General features: G+C 43.0%; 1 protein-coding gene and 1 pseudogene across 1 annotated transcript in view; both read right to left on the bottom strand.

Annotated features, from left to right (window-relative positions):
* Positions 1 to 18128, bottom strand: part of Ugt1a9 (UDP glucuronosyltransferase family 1 member A9) — a 111479-nt gene extending 93351 nt beyond the window's left edge. Inside the window, exon 1 of the mRNA NM_201425.2 lies at positions 17274 to 18128. Within this exon, the coding sequence (NP_958828.1) occupies positions 17274 to 18128 (855 nt within the window). The remainder of the gene's footprint in view (positions 1 to 17273) is intronic.
* Positions 1067 to 1925, bottom strand: Ugt1a9-ps (UDP glycosyltransferase 1 family, polypeptide A9, pseudogene; annotated as a pseudogene).
* Positions 18129 to 19410: the final 1282 nt, after the last annotated feature.

Raw genomic sequence — 19410 nt, 5'->3', positions numbered from 1 at the left:
GGGACCTCCAATGAGGACACAAAAAGAACTGGGGAGAAGGAAGGGACAGAGGGCACCAGGAGAACAAAGCCCTCTAAATCAGGTCAGCAAAGCACATATGAACTGACAAATATTCAGACAGTAAACACAGGGCCAAAAGGGTTTGCAGCAGGTCTTGGCAGATGAACTATAGTTTCAGTTTAGCATTTTATAAAACGCCTCAATGTGTCAACAAGCTGCTCCATGTTCTTGTGTATGAGTACAGTACGAGTCTTGTGCCTTGTCTTGGGGCACTTTTATTTCTCTGTTGACCTGTCCAACTTTGATATAATGGTTTCTGTTTATCTTATTGTGTTTCCTCAAAAATACAAGTACGCATACATTCCAGTCTATGTATCATATCAACAACTTTCAGAATCTGGGCAAACGGCACCCACATTCCCTTAGAGAACAACCTACAAGCAATGAGAGAGAGCTGCACGAGGCTTGCTTGACACGGTTTTTCAATGTTTACAAAACATTATAATGCACCCTGAAGGGGATTTGGTGTTGTTATTGCTGTTGTTCTTGTCTTTTTAATTTACTTTTCTAGGATAGAATACAAATTATCTGGCATTATAGCACTTTTCAGATGTGCAGTGCTTTTCTCTGGTCACTCTACTCCCCTGATGCCCAGCCTTACTCCATGTGTTCTCTTTCTGCCCCTGGGTATTCCTCCTTCTGCTTTGGTGTAACATGGCTATCATTAAAGTTTTCTTTGTCCTCTCCCTTTCTAATTTCATAACCTACAAACATACACACACACACACACACACACACACACACACACACACACACACACCAAGGTATATGTATACCCTTAAAATTAGATTTTATCTTGGAATTAATATACAAATTATACCACAGGTGTACACATCCATATCAATAAGGCACATAAATAGATTTTAGTCCAAATTAGTAAATTGGCACAAAACAATTCTCAGACCCAAAAGAAATTCCATATGCAGTAATATCACAGCTCAGGGAAGAATTTCTTTTCATATTGTCCAAAGCTCCAGCTCTATTCATGTGCTAAAGAATAAATAACATACCTTGGACAGTGGCTTCCTCTGGAGGCAGTTGATCCCACCAACAAAGACCATGTTGGGCATCACAGGTCTGGGGAACTCTAACACAAAGTCAGTGCGTAACAACCAAATGGACACTGGGCTGTAGAGGTCTGTCAGAGTCACTGGGGTCTGCAGAACCTCAGAGGCAATTTCTACAGCAGTTTTGAAATAATAGGAGCAAAATGCACGTTCTTCAAAATAGATAAGATGGTTCCACACTCTCTTTTTGAATGTCATGGTGTCTGCGGATTTTGAGAAAAGTCTAGGAACATAAGAAGGAAGACTCGGGCACTGGGCACCCTCTTCAAGATAGTGGCAAAATATACCTTTTGCTAAGATGACTGATGGAAGCGACAGATATTTGGCAACAGTTAAGCCACACACGTTAAAAGGATCCAGAAACACAGCATCAAATGAAGTCTGCTTCAAGTACTCCACTAACTTCTTATCGTTAAATAAAGTCCGACAGTGTGAAAATATTAGTTCAAAGAAACCTTTGGCTGAGCCTGTCATTAAAGAACGGATACTTTGTTCTGGAGTTTTCCATTGAGTCTGAGCAAAAATCTTGAACTCATGGTTCAGATCATCCAGAGTGTGAGAAATTGAGAATGTCTTCACTGTAAAATTCAGGGATCATCCCAGCTGCCAACTCACCTCTGGGATGACTACAACCACCTCATGTCCTCTGTGAATGAGTTTCTCCACAACCATCTGCATGGTGAACCAGTGGCTGCCATCCATGGGCACCACCAGCAGCTTGCCTGCACGCCCAAAGCCAGAGACCAGCAGCAGGCACAGACAGAGAGGAAGAGAGGCTGGAAAATCTGCAGGCACCATGGGAGAAGTTCAGCCCAAGGCAAGACAGCTGCTGAGACTGTGCTCTCCTAACACAGCAGAAGTGAGAGCCAGAGAGAATTCTGCCCCTCAAGAGGACGTGTACTCGCATAGCAGTTCCAGGCAATGATTTACCTGGGAGAACAGTAATAATTGAACAAGCATTATTGAGAAACATGCTTGTTTGTTTTCTTGGACAGAAGAGCTTGTGAGTCTTTTCTTGGGCAGAATCACACAATGTGAGCTTAGAAGTAGTTATGAGGAAATATACTTGACTCTAAGGAGTCCAAATGTTTTTACCAAAGGAAGCAAGTTTCAAGAAGGCTACATTTCTAGAATTTGTCTCAAAGCAAAATCTGGACTTTTTTTTTAAGGTGACCACATTGACTCTGCGATTTGCTGCTTCTGCTTCCAAGGCTCAGGGGAACTTCCTGAACCTGCCCCTCCTCCTGAGACACAGACTCATGTCGGCCAGATGAGCCATCCTGCTGTCTCTGACCATGGGCAGTGCAGTTCTTGTTCCATTTCCAGACACTCTATCTTCTGACTTGCTGACATGAGACTGACAACCACGTCCATGAACCACTCCAGGGACTTGAAGGAAGGTGACCATCTACCCCTTACAACATCCCCTCTGATGCACCCGAAGTCACAGGCAGACATATTCTATGGAGAAGCAGAGAGCTCTGTTGTGATGCCCCTTAGTGACCCTGAAGGGTTAAAATTTCTAAAAGTTAGTCATGAACAAAGTCCAGACATGCCCGAGAGAATTTGAGATAGGGCTCACTGGCCCGACTATCAACTCCCAAGGACACTGGCCATCTGGAGCCACCCCCTCCCCTTCCTTCACTCCCTGAGGATGGGTCATCCCCCTGCTGCAGTGAGACGAGTTGCCCTGCCCACATTGCTGAGATGCTAGATTACATGTATGCTTTGTTGATGTAACTCCATGCCAAAAGTAACTGTGCACCCTTTGTATTAGCCAATTATGTGTATTCACACGAAACCCCTGGTTTTCCCTATATAAGCTCCTGCCTAGAGAGGCTCGGGGCTGGACTCAATCTCCTGTATGAGATACGTGTCAGCCCGAGATCTCGTAAATAAAACTGCCTCTTGTTGATTACATCAAGACCGGCTTCTCGTGTTTCCTGGGGGTACCTCAACCCATGACTGGAGCGAGAGTCTTCCTAAGTCTGGGGGTCTTTCAACCCAGGGAACTTCACAGAGCTATGGCTCTGTCTCTCATGGTTTTGCAGCATCCGTAGGATTGCTTCCACCTTGTGGCTACTTTGAATAGTGCTGTCATCACTGCCACATGCAGGTTCTTCTTAGGAAGTGATCTGAAGTCCTGCAACTAGGGCTGCTAGCTCATGAGGAAATTCTAGTGTTCACTGCTAAGACGTCAGACAGCTCTACACAGGGCTGTATCATTTTAATTTCCCACCAGGCCTGCATGATGGTCTGGTCTTCATATGCACTCTGAAGGTATTTTTACTTTTCCTTTTAGTATCCTCTTCCTGGTGCTGTGGATGGCATCTTGGAGATCTTGTAGTTTCTGCTTGCATTTTTGTAACCACTCCCATATCCTGCCCGATCTTGCCAGGACAAGAGAGCAACACTTGAATTTGAAAGTCCTGACACTACAGTCTCTAATCTTCAGAAATAACACTGTCCCCATTGCCCACGAATTGGTTGAAAAATCTCTCATTCCCCTAATATACTAGAATGTGAAAAAAAATACCCAACTACATATAATAAAGCCTTTGACTTTCAGCACAGCATGTGTTCAAAAGAGTTGCTCTAACTAGGCAGAAGTTTCTTGAGCTGTGTGGCCTTTCTTCTGGTTAATTATGGTCTCTGATGTTTTGATTTATCTGCAATGTTTTTGTTTTTGTTTTTTGGGGATGAGGAGATGAAAGGGTTTGTTTGTTTCTATGTTTGTTTGTTTATTGCTTGTTTGGGACAGTGTTTCTGTGCGTGGACGTGTCTATCCTGGATCCTCTGTGGACCAGGCTAATGTTGAACTTAGAGATCCACCAACCTCATCCTCAGGAGTGCTGCGATGAAAGGCATTGCACCACTGTTTTTGGCATGTTTACAAGGTTTTTTAAATAATAAAGCTCATTAAAAAATTTGTTTTCAGAGCTGAAGACCGAACCCAGGGCCTTGGGCTTCCTAGGCAACCGCTCTACCACTGAGCTAAATCCCCAACCCCCATTAAATTTTTTTAAAGTTGAATATATCACAGATTATTTTGTGCATTTTATTTATTATTTATGTGTATGTGTGCTTTGCCTCCATGCATGTATGTGTACTACATGCATATAATGCCTATGGAGATCAGAAGAAGTCTGTGGGCTTAGAGTTACCTTATGAGCTGAGATGTGGTTGCTGGGAATTGAATCTGGGTTCCTCTGAGAGGCAAGTGACATTGTCAACCACTGAGTGTATCTCCAGCCCAGGTCTTATTCATGATCATGAAGTTAAGGAAAGTTTGTTGTTATCCCAATCATTTTAATGTAAAGCATAGTTTTGATTCTGATAATTTTAAAAACTGTTTTTAATGAATGCATGTATTTTACTTGGTAAAGTGCTATGCATTTTACACAAATGAGTCCAAGCATGCATCTTTATATTCTATTCTGTTCCATTATATTCTATTCTGTTATTGTTTTAAAGATAATCGAAGTATTTTAAAATGCAGAATAAGCCAGAACAAGGATTGAAACCCACAGGTCTGCTGTTATAAAACCTCTCCAGAGAGAGTAACAGGGGGTCAGACCTGAACTCACTTGAATCCTAAATTATACAACTTAAAGGAGCAGCTCATTCCAAGTCAGTAAGGCTGTCTTAGTCGGAGTTTCTGTTGCTGTGATAAAGACCATGGGAAACGCATCTCAGGAAGGAAAGGGTTTATTTCAGCTTACAGCTCTCAGGGAACCCTATCTCTGTGAAGGACAGCAGGGCAGGACATCCAGGCAGAAACCTGGAGGCAGGAACTGAAGCAGAAGCCAAGGGGGATGCTGTTAACTGGCCTTATCCTCATGGCTTGCTCAGCCTGCTTCCTAATACAACCCAGAACAAGCTGCGCAGGGTTGGCCCTGTGTCCCGTGTCCTGGGCCCTGCCTGACCGAGCACTAATGAGGAATGTGCGGCCCAGGCTTGCCTGCCAGTCTTAGGGACGTAGTTTCTCAGTGGTGTTCCCTTTCTCAGACTGAGGGGTCAGTCAGGATGATACAACCAAGCAGGACAGGAGCACATAGTCCATAATAGTTGGAATCATAATGGCAGGGCCTTTGGCATCTTATGTGTACCCAATAAATCTTATACACTAATAAATGAAATTAACTACATGTATAGATGGAATGTAAAAACACAAAGGTATATTTCAACGACCAATAACCACTTCAAAAACAAAATAAACTAACCTGTAACCCACAACTTTAAATACCAAAAGCCTAGAAATACATTTTAATGATAAAGATAAAACTTGTCTACAACATACAATTGTAAGGACAAAATTTTATGACTGGCATGAAATGAAATCTCAATGTGTTAAGTAGAATGCATATTCCTGACAAGGACACAACACCAACACAAACCAGTGCTTTTCAGTTAATGAAAGCATTTTATGTAATATACACACTGCCCTACTGTTTGTTTTCATTTATGGACCTCAGCAACACACTTTCCAAGGGTTTATTTTAATGATGAGTATATGTGTGTCTCTGTGGGTGTGTGCACAGGTGTGTGAAGGTACCCACAGTGACCAGAATTGGGTGCTGGAATCCTGGAGCTGAAGTTAGGGTTGGATGTGAGGAGCCTGAATGTGGGCTGGGAACCAACCTGGTCCTCTGCAGAAGCAGCAACTGCTCCCAGCTCGACAAAACCATTTTAAGTTGTAAGGGAGACTGTATCATGGGACTCACCAACACAATTTGGAAATCAGTAGTCATGGGACTCACACTACTAAAGATACTAAACCTACCAGAGAAGCAATCCATTATAATACGGTGCTGCATGTGAGTATGGCCAAACTGAGAGGTTGGAAGCAGACATAACCTGAAAATTAAGGCCTGACAAAGAGGCATTCTACCAGTCCACCAAGGAAGTGCGAGGTCCTCAAGTGATGGTAGGGACCTGCAGTCCTCAGGCAGCCACAGAGAAATTCAGACACCTACACTGCCTGGGGTCAAGTTCTCAGAAACATGTTGTCAGCCATAGAGCAATTGGAGACACTCACAAATGAGCTGGTGTTTTAGGTTTGGAAACAGGCTCTGATATTTTGGGTTTGAAAATAGCAATATTTACTGAAATCCAGAAGCTCTTAAAGATAAAGTTAACATTGAAAACAAAGAGAAAAGTTAACCAATTTGGATGATCCATAATAAAAACCATCTCAATTAGAAGATGAACAGTCAGGCAGCCAGAGGGGTAGTAGCCCAGGGGTTAGGTGATATGGCTTCCTTTCCATGGGACCCAGGTTCAAACCACAGCTCCCACATCAAGGCTCACAGCCATCTGCAACTCCAGTTCCAGGGTATCCCAAGCCTTCTTCTGGCTTCTGTGTGTATTCCATGCACGTGGTCTACATACAGGAAGGCAAAACTCCTTACTCATAAACATGAACAAAGATTGAAAGATAAGCAGCTGAGAAAAAGGTGCAGCACGTATTTGGAGGACTGACTGTTCATGTTCCTGAGCTCTAGAGGCTGGCAGCAACTGGAGAGGTTGGTAAAAGGATGTCAATGTGCAATTCATCAAGGAGGAAATACACAAGTGCCCCAACCACCTACCGAAACTGCTAGTGAACACGGAGGCATCGACACAGAATGTTTCATCGACACAGTTCACAACAATTTAAGTTGGACAACATGCAGAGAAGCAGGGGGCATGGAAAACTCTCACACAGTGACCAAATGCTGAGTTATTCCAAGTTTGGAAAGCAATTAGCCAAAAGCACTAAAATGTGCTGTGTGTGTACCTAGCCCCAGCCACTCTGCTCCTGAGGCTCTGTGCTGTTGAGAACATGGCAGGATTAGGAAATGCTTTCAAGTTTAAAGGGCAAGGATGGTTACTCTAGTCTGAAATTAAATCTCAATATTGGTTGGTACAAAAGACAAGGCACACCTAAAATAACACATTGGTAGTGCTAGAGTATGAAAATTTGGAGAGGATGAAGTGGGGGAGGGGTGGATTTTATCCAAATAAATTGTATGCATGGATGAGATTATCAAACACAAAATCAAAGTTCTATTTGAAAAGAGAACATAAGATTACTACTGAAAGGTCAAAAAAACAAATAAACAAAAAAAAAAAAGAAAGAAAAAAAAAGAAAGAAAAAACCAGCTATCATTTAACGGAAAGTATGAGATGAAGTAGCTCACGTCCAAACCAATGTTAGTTTTTACTTTAATGAAACTGTTGTAAGAATTTATGTGGGAAAACTCTGCTCATTTAGTTCAGTCTACAGTTGACCAGATAGACTTCTGGGGCTTGGCGTGTCATATAGGATGCCCTTGGTTAGCAGAATTTTCTCCTTCTCTGACCTAAGCCCCAACACTGGCCTCTACCTGAGGAATGTCACATATGCTCAATTAGTTTATAGGATCAATTTCCTTTCTCCTTACAAAACCTGTTCAGCCAACACCTGAGATTCCTGAAATGCTTCCCCAGGCTAATGAGGCATTCCAGGCATCCCAAGTCCCCAGCCAATGACCTTTGCCCATCCCGGATGTCCCTACCCTCAGCCCCCCCAAACTCTGTAAGCCTTCAAGCACCCTAAGTAAAGTTGCCCTGCCTCCTGACTGCAGGCCCCTGTGTGGTTTATTCACCTGTTCAACGGCTCTGCTCCCTTTGCCTTGTGGACTGACTAGGCCGATGATCCACAGATTTCTATTACTGTACGTATTATTTATAGCAATCCCCCTCAAACTGATAAACGCGAAGCTTCCCAGAGGTTTCGTCAACAGAACAGGGCATGAAAACAGCAAAAACAAAGGTTTCATTTCTTCCTTTTCTTCACCATTTTTTCAAAAACAATATTAAAATGCACCATGGTGATCGTATGCTAGAGCATCACCTATCCACAAACGCGTATCAACAAGCACAGATTTCTAAAAAGCATGGTGTGCCACCGAGTGAATGGTGTAAGAGCAGGAAGAAACAGCAAACACGAGAGCTCACAGATCAGGAAGGAAAGCTCGCATTCACAGTTTAAGGCCAGCTTCTCCTTCACTCTATGAAGAAGGAAGAATACACCTCAGCCGGTGGCCTCCCCAGTAGCAACTGATTCCTCCAACAAAGACCATACTGGGCATCACAGGTCTGGGACAGTTCAAAACATACTCTGTGCTTAACAATCGAATAGATGTGTGGCTGAAGACATAATAAGCTGTTGTAGGTGTTTGGAGAACTTCAGAGGTAAATGCTATGGGTGCTTTTTAAAAATATAGGGCAAAATCAATGTTCCTCCAAGTTAATAAACTTGTTGGAAGTCATGATATCAGAGAAGCCAGAAAGAAGCCCGGGGATGTAAGAAAGGGGACTGAGGGCCTGAGAACCTCCTCCAGGAGAGTGGCAAAATCCTACTCTGGTGAAGAGCACAGATGGGAGCAAGGCGTGTTTGGCAGCCATTAAGCACCACACTTTGAAAGGATCCATCAAGAGAGCTCTGCTGAGGGTACTCCGCTAACCTCTTGTCACTAAACAAACTCCTACAATGTGAAAATAACAATTTGAAAAAAACAAGTTGATAAACCCCTTAGTGAGAAAATGGCCTTATAGAACACTAAATAGATTGGACCAGAAAAGGAAATCTTTCAACCACATAATAATCAAAACACCAAATATATAGACCAGAGAAAGAATATTAAAAGCTGCCAGGGAAAAGGTCAAGTTACATATGTGAGTAGACTTGTCAGAATTACACCTGACTTCTCAACAGAGATGGGGAAAGAGTGCCTGGAGAATGACAGGAAGTGGGGGGAGGGAATCTCTATAACAGGACAGAGACGTGGGATGGGAGAGGCCCCAAGTATCTAGGAGGGTAAGGCTAGCTGAGACTTCTAGCATTCTGTGATGTGGAGACTGAAGTGGCCACCTCCTACAGCCAGGCAGGACTCCCAGTGGAGGGATAAGGACACCAACCCACCCATAAAACCTTTGACCAAAAATTTGTTTTGCTTACAAAAAGTGCAAGGACATAGATGCAGCAGAGACTAACGGAATGGCCAACCAATGACGGACCAAACGTGAGACCCATCCCAAGGGCAAGAATCAGTCCCGGACACTGTTACGATACTCTGTGATGCTTGCAGACAAGAGCCTACCATAACTGTCCTCTGAGAGGCTCCACCCAGCAGGCAATGGAAAGAGATGCAGAGACCCACAGGCAAACATTAGAGGGAGCTAGAGGGGGGAGTCTTGGCAAAGAAATGAAAGAAGGATTGAGCGACCTAAATGGGGATAAGGACTCAAAAAGAAGACCAACAGAGTCAACTAACGTGGACACTTGAGGGCTCCCAGAGACTGAAGTACCAACCAAAGAGCACACACACACTGGACCTAGGCCTCTTGAACATATATAACAGATGTACAGCTTGTCTTCATAAAAGTCCCCCAACAACTGGAGTGGAGGCTGTCCCTGACTCTGTTGCCTGCCTGTAGATGCTGTTCCCCTAACTGGGCTGCCTTTTCTGACCTCCAGTGGGAGAGGATGTGCCTAGTCCTACAGTGACTTGATGGACCAGAATGGGTTGGTAATAGGAGTTCCTCATCAAAATACAGGGGAAACGAAATGAGGGTGGGGCTAAGTGAGGGGAGAATGGGGTTAGGGGCCTGGGATTGGGATGTAAAATGAGTAAATAAATACATTAAAGGAAGAAAAAAGATCTGTTAAACAGAAAAAAGAGTTCATAAGGATCAGAATGCACACCTTGTCCACACTTCTGAAGAGAAATGTCACCAGGTTCCAAAGCACAGGTAACAGGGAAATCATGGGCACAGATGCTGTCTTACAGGTGATATGGAGTAACCAATCAGGGCACATGCCATCACGTCCGCATTGCTTCCACAAGGACTCTAATCAGGTTTACTTCGATGTAAGCAGTAGTCATATAAAGCCCTTATTTGGATCTAAAGCAGTGCTGTCCCAGGTCTGTCCCCAACACACAGTGCAGGTACAGTGTTCCCTTCCATCCTGCAGACAGCAGAACAGACACACTCAGAACTCCTGTGCAGAGTCTCACAGTGCACCAGACGTTTCCTGGTACCCAAGCCCATCTTCAACGACTTACATTGGGGAGCTGTGGTTTTACCATTGTGTACGATCTCAACTATCACTATACGATCAGGAACACATAATAAACTGCAGGTTTCCTTTTCTTTTTTCTTCCTCTAAGACCCTTGAAGAACACCAGTGTGAAGCTCTTAGGGTCATGGTGTCCTAGAAACAGATGTCATGTCTGGATGGGAATGAGTCCCAGCTTTGTCACTACTCATCTTTGTCCCACTCTTGAGGCCTGATGGATACTACGCTTACCACCACTGTTTCCTTTTAAAGAGATAGACAGAAGGATATAAGAAAGGTACTCATTGCAATATAGAATGTGCTTATATAAGTCTGGAGATTTTGATTAAAAAGCCAAGATAAGTAATCTTTAGTGATGGCCTTGGGTTTACTCACTAGATACTGAATACAGGCTGTGTGGCCTATAGAATGGGTTGAAAGATCATCTCTTCAATTCAGTGAGACATGTCTCCAAAGGAAAAACAAAAGGAGGGCCAAGGATATAGCTCAGTAGTAGCTAGCTTCCTTGCCTAGCATGTATAGGGACCTGGGTTCCATCTCCAGTACTATCAATGGGGAAATGTTGCTGCATATAATATCATTGCTCAGAAACATTAATGTACAATTTTATTAATTAGACATCATCTGGAGGGAGGCAGGCAGTGGGAAAGTTACTACCATCATCCAGCATTGACCTTACTGTCACATTATTTGTAGATTACAATCTATCTCTCAAACTGGTGGAGTGCTGTAAGACACACATACAATGACACGCTGACAATTATCACACATACAATGACACGCTGACAATTAGACATGGCCACTCTTACCTAGGACACCAGGCTGAACTTAGGACAAAAAAGGTAAAGAGGTGAACAGAAAACAGGATTTCAGGATGCCTGGCACATTTCTGTCCTAAATAAAAAGCAAAAAAAAAAAAAAAAGTTTAAATGTCTATTGCTACTGACTGATGATAAACATGAAGATTTTAAGGTACTTAAATCTGTAAGACAAATCTGTAGGCTCTGCCTGTGAAGATATCAGTGATCTGTTACCTAAAAAAGGACAAAGTAAGGAGCAATATTCCCCACCAATTACTATACATTATTAATGAAATGAATATGAGCTGATGCATCCCATGTGAACACATTGCAAAACAATTACAGAGGATATTTTTAAAGCAGCACACTTATCATTCAACCACTCTTGTAAGTGAGGAACTGAGAGATGGGTTAAAAGAGTTATATGAAGAGAACTGTGGGGCCTTGGATATGCTTGGTACATGGGATGTGGCACTATTAAGTCATGTGCCCTTGTTAAAGGAAGTGAGTCACTGTCAGAGGCAAGCATTGAGGTCCCTATGCTCAGGACTGCACCCAGTGTGAAAGACACCCTCCTCATGGATGCATGAGGAAAACACAGCTGTTTCCTGTCTCTCTTTCATTCAAGATGTACAACGCTCAGCTCCTGTCTCTCGGCCCCATGTCTTCTTACCTGCTGCCATCTTTCTTGCCATGGTGATACTGGACTGAAATTCTGAAACTGTAAGCCAGCCCCAGTTAAATTATACAAAACTACAAATGAGAGAAAAATTATAATAGGTGCCTTAATCGTGGTGCCTCTTCCCAAGAAATCCTAGGATACAATTCAACTGAAACCTGTATATTTTTAAACAACATGAAAATTAGAAATAATGAATACAGCTGTACATACACATACATAAGGGAAGGCGAATTTATAAGATTTGGTAAATTAAATTACAAAACTTGGCAAAAAATAACTCATTGAGCCACAAACTGTATATGTGGCAACCGTACTTGACAACCCATGGTTTAATGGGAAATGTTCCCTGCTAGTGCTCAAAAGCAGGCCACCTGTACTAGTCTATGGGACAGAAACACACTTGATACAGTGACTTTCTCTGCTAGCAGCTGATCCCACCGTGAAGACCATGCTGAGCATCAGAACCCTGCAACACTGAAAAGCACAGTCTATACAAAACAACAAAATGTCCATTTGTAGAGATCCTTCTCTCAGGGACTTGCAATAGGTCAGACATAATTTCTGTGATAATAACCGTTCAAGCAAAAAGGAAAAATAATTCTACAATCTCTCTTAGAAGAGAGAAAGCCATAGTATCTGGGAGGAGGAGAGAAAGAGAAGCTTCCACATTGCAGCAAATGGTACACTGCTGACCATCACTGGTAGAAGGGAAACATATTTGGCAATCACGGTGTTAACATCAAAAGTATCCAGGAATGCATCAGAAAACCTTGCCTGCAGGTATCTTACTGTCTCGGTTAGGGTTTCATTGCTGTGAAGAGACACTGTGACCAAGGCAACTCTTACAAAAGAAAACATTGAATTGGGGCTGGCTTACACTTTCAGAGATTCAGTCCACTGCCATCATAATGGGAGGCATGGCAGTCTCAAGACAGACACGGTATGGGAAGACTCAAGAGTTCTACATCTTGATACAAAGACAGACAGCAGAAGGGGACTGGATTCCACAGGCAGCCAAGAGGAGGCTCTCTTTCCACACTGGGCAGAGATTGTGCTCAACTCAAAGCCCACCTCCAGGATGACACACTACCTCAGACAGGCCACACCTACTCCAAAGAGACTGCATCTCCTAATATTGCCACTGCTGATGGGCAAAGCATGCAAACACATAGACCAAGAGAGCCAAACTTAATCAAACCACCCCGCTTTCCAATTGTTTTCAGAGTCTACATCTTGCGAACATTAGCAGAATATGATAGACATACCAAAACTACCTCAGAGTGAAGAGGTTACACCCACTGCCAATGATTTATCCAGAATAACTAATGAGCTAGTTTGGCAGACTATATGTTTGTGCTTTCCTGAAAAGAAGAGCTTGTGACCTTTGCCTTTGGGAGGTCATGCCCTCCATGTCATGCCTGCCTGGGCAAAGCCAGAGGCCAGACACACAGAGGAAGGGAGGATGGACAGCCTGAAGGAGCCATGGTAAAATCACAGCCCAGAGCAATCAAGGCACAGCGATCATAGGCTTTTATGGTAGAGCTGGTTAAAAAGTAGAGGCACAAGAATTACTGCAGTGGACATGGGTGTTTGTATGTTTGCAAGTGAGGTTAAATTCAGTGTTAATGATTTATGCAAAAGAGCCATAATTACTTAACTGCTTTTGCTGAGATAGGTGTCCTGTGCCTTCCAGATAAAGATGGGTGATGATCTGTGCTTAGGAAAGATCATGTCATGGGGTTGGGGATTTAGCTCAGTGGTAGAGCACTTGCCTAGGAAGCTCAAGGCCCTGGGTTCGATCCCCAGCTCCAAAAAAAAAAAAAAAAAAAAAGGAAAGATCATGTCCTCTATGGCAGAAACAGTTTTGAATGAGTTATGAAATGATGCTTTGTTTTTTGACAATTAAGTAAAATTAAGAAGCTGCCTTAAAGGGCCCTCTACAACCATCCTATGGTCATTTACACATCATAAGAAAAGAAGCTAAGGAGGACAGACTGTGAGAGTCACCAAGAAGAGGTAGAGAGTGCCAGCAGTCACATAGAAGCAGGTCTCTCCTGAAGGACACATATGTAGGAAAGGACATGCCAGGTCTCAAATCAACTCTATGTTGCTGTGAGTTCATGCATCTCAGAGTTTAGGAGTCTTGACTGACAGGCTCTGGGCCTTGGGAGTGTTCTGTTCTGTAGGACTCCAGTAAGCTAATAACCTAGCAATTGTCCCTGTCAAAATAGCAAACACTCACTCACTGTGTTAGATATTCACTCAGAAGTTTCTGTTCTTTGATGCAACATTTCTATGAAAGAATGAAGTTTATTTCTTAGCCTGGCTCTTTGACAGGCACCTGGACAGAAGACAGGATACAAAGGGCACTGGAGCTCTCAAAACTTGTTGACTCCATGAGGGTCACATTGATTTATCCCAGGCACAATGTCCACAAGTTTGCTTTTCTAGGAATTGGAGTCTAGGACTTAGTTCTGGAGCCTAGGACTTGCATCTCTTAACACAGTTCCTGGAGACACTGTTCGACTTGGTCCTGGTGCAGAGTGAGTCAGGGCATAATGATAGTGTTACAGTCTGTTTTTAATGGAGACTCTAGTGACTTATTGTTTCACCCAGGAATCAGGAGCTGAATGGGAAGCTCACTGGCATGGCCTTCTGCGTTCCTACCCCCAATGTATCCGTTGTGGATCTGATATGCAGCCTGGAGAAACCTTGATATTATGACATCAAGAAGGTGGTGAAGCAGGAGTCTGAGGGCCCACTCAAGTGCATCCTGGGCTACACTGAGGACCAGGTTGTCTCCTGGAACTTCAACAGCAACTCCCACTCTTCCACCTTTGATTCTGGGGCTGACAGTGCTCTCAATGACAAATTTGTTAAGTTCATTTCCTGGTATGACAATGAATATGGCTACAGCAACAGGGTGGTGGACCTCATGGTCTACATGACCTCCAAAGAATGAAAAACCCTGGACCACCCACCCCAGCCCAGCAAGGATCTGAGAGCAACAGAGAGACCCTCAGTTGCTGAGGAGTCTCCATCCCAACTCAGCCCCCAACACTGAGCATGTCCCTCACAATTCCATCCCAGACCCCATAATAACAGGAGGGGCCTAGGGAGCTCCCCCTTCTCTCTTGAATACCATCAATAAAGTTTCCTGCACCCCCCCAAAAAAACCCAAAAATGACATCATGAAATTTGGAGGCAAATGTATATAACAATCACCCTTGGTAAGATAAGCCAGGCGCAGAAAAATTAATATTTTATGTGTTCACTTATATTTGGATATTAGCCATTAAATAAGGGATAACCAAGCTACAATCCTTAGAGCCAGAGAGGCTGGGTACAGGAAGGGACTAGGAGGGACACATGGATCTCCTGGGGAGTGGAACATAGAATAGATTTTATGAGTGGAGTGGAGTGAAGAGAGGAGACTAAAACAGAAGAGCCAGGTAGAAAGGGGGAAGGGAGAAGGGTCTGAGAGAGAGATTGTTGGAAGGGCCAGCTAGAATTGAAGAGCGATTGAGTGGCAGTGTGTAAACCTAGTGCAGTTGAAACTTCCTATTCTACAGGAAGGCAATCCTAATGAAGTTTGCCTATATTAAAGAAGGTAAAAAGCCTAGGGCCATATCTTGACACTAGACAAAGGTTCCAATGATGGCACTGGATTCCATCTACTTCAGTTTGTAGCCAAAGGATCTCATGGAAATCCACAAACAAACCAGGCTGTGGCCAAGACAACAGTATGCTATCCACACACTGACAGCAAGGTCCCAGTGTTGAAGACAACACAAAGAGAGAGCACTGAACACGGAGAAGTTCAGCTGGTGCCTACATAGAACCTTCCCTTTATGCTCTATTGTCTATGATAGGGAAGGTATGCTGCAGGCAACCAAAGGGAAAGTAAACATCAAAACAACCACCAAATATTTTGCCTGCAATCTGTCTTGAGTATAAAATATATTAGAGCAATGGAAGTATAAACCTTGTGAGATTAACCAACCAATATCTGATTTCAATTAAGGCCCGCTCCCTGAGATGGAGCGCACACCTGACACTGCTTAGGTATACATAGCTGAAAGGGATAAGACAATACCCAATACTTCTGGACTGTTTGAAAATGAGGTAACAGGGGTTGGGGATTTAGCTCAGCGGTAGAGCACTTGCCTAGCAAGCGCAAGGCCCTGGGTTCGGTCCCCAGCTCCGAAAAAAAAGAAAAAAAAAAAAAAAAGAAAATGAGGTAACAATAAAATGACTCCCAGTGGAATCCTTCAGTACTCATAGTCGGTGTCTTATTCAGCCATCATGATAGCTGCTTCCTCTTACAGGAGATGGGAACTAACACAGAGACCCACAGCAAGACGCTTCAGAGAGCCAGACACTGGAATACACAGCTGAAAAGGAGATGTCTCCATTAAAACCCTTCCCTCAGAGCTCAGGGAACTCCAAAGAGGACGCAAAAAGAACTGGGGAGAAGGAAGAGACAGAGGGCACCAGGAGAACAAAGCCCTCTAAAACAGCTCAGCAAAGCGCATATGAACTGACAAATATTCAGACAGTAAACACTGGGCCAAAAGAGTTTGCAGCAGGTCTTGGCAGATGAACTATAGTTTCAGTTTAGCATTTTATTGAATGGGTTGACAAGGTGTTTCCACATTCCTGTGTCTGACTATAGTATGATTCCTTTGCCTTCTTTTTTTTTTTGGTTCTTTTTTTTTTTTTTTTTTTTTCGGAGCTGGGGACCGAACCCAGGGCCTTGTGCTTCCTAGGTAAGCGCTCTACCACTGAGCTAAATCCCCAGCCCCTTCCTTTGCCTTCTCTTGGGGCATTTTATTTCTCTGTTGACCTGTCCAATTTTGAGATGATGGTTTCTGTTTATCTTATTGTGTTTCCTTACAAACACGAAAATCACATACATTCCATCCTATGTATCATGTCAATAACTTTTAAATTCTGGACAAACAGCATGCATACTCCCTTCAAGAACAATGTACCAATAACGAGCGCTGCACCATGGTATGTTGTATTTTTCAATGTTTACAAAAATAATAACATGTGCAATGCTTTTCTCTGGTTCACTCCACTCCCCTGCTGCCCAGCCTTACCTCCATGTGTTCTCTTCCTGCTTTGATGTAACTTGGCTATCATTACTGTCTTTGTTCCTGCTCATGAAAGTTTTCTTTGCCTTGTCCCTATCTAATTTTAGGACCTACAAACAGACACACACACACACAATCTCTCTCTCCTTCTCTGTCATAAACACACACACACACACACACACACACACACACACGAATATAATGGCATATGTATAGGTATAAATTTAGACTGTACCTTGGAATATACAATTATGCCACAGTAATACACATCTATATCAATAAATCACCTATGTAGATTTTTTGCCATAATTAGTATATTGAAAAAAAGAAACAATTCTCAAGTCCAAAAGACATTCCATATGAAATAATATAAACCATAAATCTCAGCTCAGGAAAGAATATCTTTTTATATTGTCCATAGCTCGGCTTTATTCATGTGCTAAAGAATAAATGACATACCTTGGAAAGTGGCTTCCTCTGGAAGCAGTTGATGCCACCAACAAAGACCATGTTGGGCATCACAGGTCTGGGGAAGTTGAACACAAAGTCAGTGCGTAACAACCAAATGGACACTGGGCTGTAGAGGTCTGTCAGAGTCACTGGGGTCTGCAGAACCTCAGAGGCAATTTCTATAGCAGTTTTCAAATAATAGGAGCAAAATGCACGTTCTTCAAAGTAGATAAGATGGTTCCACAATCGCTCCTTGAAACTCATGGTGTCTGCGGATTTTGAGAAAAGTCTAGGAACATAAGAAGGAAGACTTGGGCACTGGGCACCCTCTTTAAGATTGTCGCAAAATATGTCTTTGGCAAAAATTATTGATGGCAGTGACAAATATTTGGCAACAGTTAAGCCACACACGTGAAAAGGATCCAGAAACACAGCATCAAAAGAAGACTGCTTCAAGTACTCCACTAACTTCTTGTCCTTAAACAAACTCCTACAGTGTGAAAATGTTATTTCTAAGAAATCTTTGACTGAGCCTGTTATTAAAGAATACATACTTTGTTCTGGAGTTTTCCATTGAGTGTACGAAAAATGCTTGAATTCACGGTCCATATCCTCCACAGTGTAAGGAATTGAGTATGTCTTCACTGTACAATTCACCAATTTTCCCAGCTGCCAACTCTCCTCTGGGATGACTACCCCTACCTCATGCCCTCTCTGGAGGAGTTTCTCCACAGTCATCTGCCTGGTGAACCAGTGGCTCCCATCCATGGGCACCACCAGCAGCCTGCCTGCCTGGGCAAATCCAGAGGCCAGGAACAGACACACACACAGAGGAAGGGAGGATGGACAGCCTGAAGGAGCCATGGTAAAATCACAGCCCAGCCCAATCCAGTCACAGTGATCAGAGGCTTTTATGGTAGAGCTGGTTAAAAAGTAGAGGCATAGGAACTACTGCAGTGGACATGTGTGTTTGTATGTTTGCAAGTGAGGTTAAATTCAGTGGTAATGATTTACTGAAAAGAACAATAATTACTTAACTACATTCACTGAAATAGCTGTCCTGGCCTTCCAGGACAAAATCATGTCCTCTATTGCAGAAACAGTTTGGAATGAGTTGTGAAACAATGCTTTGGATTTTGACAATTAAGTAAAATTATGATGCTGCCTTAAAGGGCCCTCTACAACCATCCTATGGTCATTTACACATCATAAGAAAAGAAGCTAAGGAGGACAGACTGTGAGAGTCACCAAGAAGAGGTAGAGAGTGCCAGCAGTCACACAGATCAGGTCTCTCCCTAAAGGATACATATGTAGGAAAAGACATGCCAGGTCTCTAATCAACTCTATGTTGCTGTGAGTCCATGGGTCTCAGAGTTTAGGAATCTTGACTGATAGGCTCTGGGCCTTGGGACTCTGCCCTGCTGTAGGACTCCAGTAAGCTAATAACCCACCATTGTCCCTGTCAAAATAGCAAACATTCACTCACTGTGTTATATATTCAGTCTGAAGTTTTTGGTCTTTGAAGCAACATTTCTAAGACAGGATGATGTTTATTTCTAAGCCTGGCTCTTTGACAGGCATCTGGACAGAAGACAGGAGATGCAGAGCTCTAAAAACTTGTTGACTCCATGATTGATTTACCCCAGGCACAATGGCCAGGAGGTTGCTTTTCCAAAAACAAATGGGTCTGGAGTCTAGGACTTGCCAGTTAGGCTCTACATATCTTGTACAGTAGCAGGAAAAGATACAGGCACCAAACCTACCTCAGTGAAGACATTTATTTGCGTCTTCATAGGTGGTTACACTCACTGCCAAAGATTTATCCAGAAGAGTAACTAATGATCTGTTTTTGCTGACTACATGTTTTGTATGTTTTCCTAAAAAGAAAAGCTTGTGACCTTTGCCTTTGAAAGATCATGCCCTCCACGGCAAGGCCAATTTTCAAAGACCATTATGTAATGATGTAATTGGATTTTGAGAATTCAGGAAAACTATGAACTCCACTAAGAGTCTCTGCATTTATAATGTACTTGTTTGGCTGAACATTATTACAGGGGCTAGGAATGGAAGAAGGTGAGACATGAAATTTAGTCCTCAGAAAGAAGGAAAGAATGCTAGAGAAGGTCACACCAAAGGACACATTGTG

This window comes from Rattus norvegicus, chromosome 9, assembly GCF_036323735.1.
Source record: "Rattus norvegicus strain BN/NHsdMcwi chromosome 9, GRCr8, whole genome shotgun sequence".
NCBI classification, from domain to species: Eukaryota; Metazoa; Chordata; class Mammalia; order Rodentia; family Muridae; genus Rattus; species Rattus norvegicus.
The sequence above is the reverse complement of the archived record's forward strand: the minus strand, read 5'-3'. Positions and strand labels throughout refer to the sequence as shown.